At 44.6% G+C, this 1,792-nt stretch overlaps 1 protein-coding gene across 1 annotated transcript in view; it reads right to left on the bottom strand.

Moving 5' to 3' along the window:
* Positions 1 to 19: 19 nt before the first annotated feature.
* CSUI_009363 (glyoxalase family protein) overlaps positions 20 to 1,792 on the bottom strand; it is a gene marked incomplete at its 3' end in the record, with an annotated part of 6,378 nt that continues 4,605 nt past the window's right edge. The window contains exons 5-6 of the mRNA XM_068069479.1: positions 1,201 to 1,421; positions 20 to 49 (exon numbers count right to left, since the gene is read on the bottom strand). Of these exons, the coding sequence (XP_067918545.1) occupies positions 20 to 49; positions 1,201 to 1,421 (251 nt within the window). The remainder of the gene's footprint in view (positions 50 to 1,200; positions 1,422 to 1,792) is intronic.

Genomic DNA, 1,792 nt, shown 5'->3' with positions numbered 1-1,792 from the left:
AGAGAGGAAGAAAGAAAGAAGATAAAGACACTTGGGCCGCATTAACGTCCTAGACACACATAGAAAGAAAGAAAGAGGGAAGAAAGAAATGAAGAAGAAAGAAGGTGAATTGGAGATTCGATGACGGAAGAAAGAGAGAAAGAATCGACAAAAGAAGAGAGAAAGAAAGAAGAGAAAGAAGTAGGAGAAACACACACACCGAGAAAGACGAAGAGAAGAGTAAAAGAAGAAGAAAGGCAAGATGGATGAACAGGTAGAGGTCGTTTGACGTTAGAGAGAGATATACGATGTGTACATAGTGATACAAGGGTAGATCTATCTAGTGAGCTTAGAATAGACGGAAGATTAAGAAGAGAAAAGGGAGAGAAAGAAGACACGTGGAAGAACGACACTACAGAAAGAAGAAAAGTGAAGAAAAGATGAAAGAAGGGAGAAGAAAGAAAATGACAAGTGAGAGATGGAGAAAAAGAAATACATAAAGATCTCACTCTACAGACATGTAAACTTCCAGTTTGAGTCAACATCTCTCTGAGTACAAAAGTACGAAGTCTCACGTATACATAGATAGATACATATATCGATAGATTAAAGACGGATACATATTAAAGAAAGATAAATAGATAGATATGGAGACATACACATATGCATAGCCATGAATACAGTCAAACACAGAGATGGGCGCAGGGTTCAAGACGCTCTCTCTACACAAGAGATACGTGAATGGATAGACATGTACACATCATACGTACGTGCGGCCGCCGGATGTCTATATACCGACAGAAATAGACAGCTAGAGTCTACGTACAGATATAGACGGAGAGACGCCAGGCAAGATTCTCAGCAACATCGTGATACAAGAGGGAGCAAAGTACTGGTGTATATGAAAATGCTGTGAAGAAGAGAGGCATGCGTAAATTTACATCGACAGGGCATGACACCCCAGACAGACAGCAGCTACACGTGTATAGACACTTGTTCCTCTCTCTCTATATATATATATGCGCGGACTTTGCACACGTGAGGAGAATCCACAGGAGCTACCCTCCACCCTTTTCAACAGACAGGAAGTTTCCCCCGTACAGGCGCACCTGACGAAAGACACATTAGATATACATACATATGCTTGCACCTATGTCTCTCTCTCCCTGTGTGTGGGTATGCAAAGGTGTAGACATGCACATGTCTGCGGGGCGGGCTTACGGCAGCAGAGAAGGCGAGACGAGAGAAGACATCTGAAGGCTTGTGTTTGTAAGGGATCATGTCTCCTTCGGATACACCAGGAGGAGGAGGGGTGATCTCCAAGACAAGTTCATGATGTAAGCTCTTGAAGAGACACCTCAGCAATGCCGGGCTACCACTACCACTTTTACTGTTCCTTGCAGCCGAACACTCCCCTCCGCTACTCACTCCCCCTGCAGGCTCTACAGACACACACAACGCACACAGGGAAAGAAAGATACACAAAGTCAAGACAAGTCGTAGCTAGCTAGCTAGCTAACTAGCCAGTGCACGCCGGCCACACACGAATCTCCCGCCCCCTCCTCTGTGTCTCCCTTGACCCGCCGTGTCGATACAGGTGGTCCTTCTCCTCCTTGTTCCTCTTCATTCTCTTTTTCNNAGTTGCTATGTGTGTTTTGCTTGGTAGTTATTCTCTCAAGCCACATGTATCAGCTCTCCTCTACAGTCCCTTTTCTATAGGTACATGCACAGCACTTTCTTCTCTCTTTCTCCCTCCCTTCCTTTTCTTATCTCTCCACGGCAGGCAATCGACCTCTTCTTCTTTTTCTTTTCT

Source organism: Cystoisospora suis, assembly GCF_002600585.1.
Source record: "Cystoisospora suis strain Wien I chromosome Unknown contig_5566, whole genome shotgun sequence".
In the NCBI taxonomy this organism is placed as follows: domain Eukaryota; phylum Apicomplexa; class Conoidasida; order Eucoccidiorida; family Sarcocystidae; genus Cystoisospora; species Cystoisospora suis.
The sequence above is the reverse complement of the archived record's forward strand: the minus strand, read 5'-3'. Positions and strand labels throughout refer to the sequence as shown.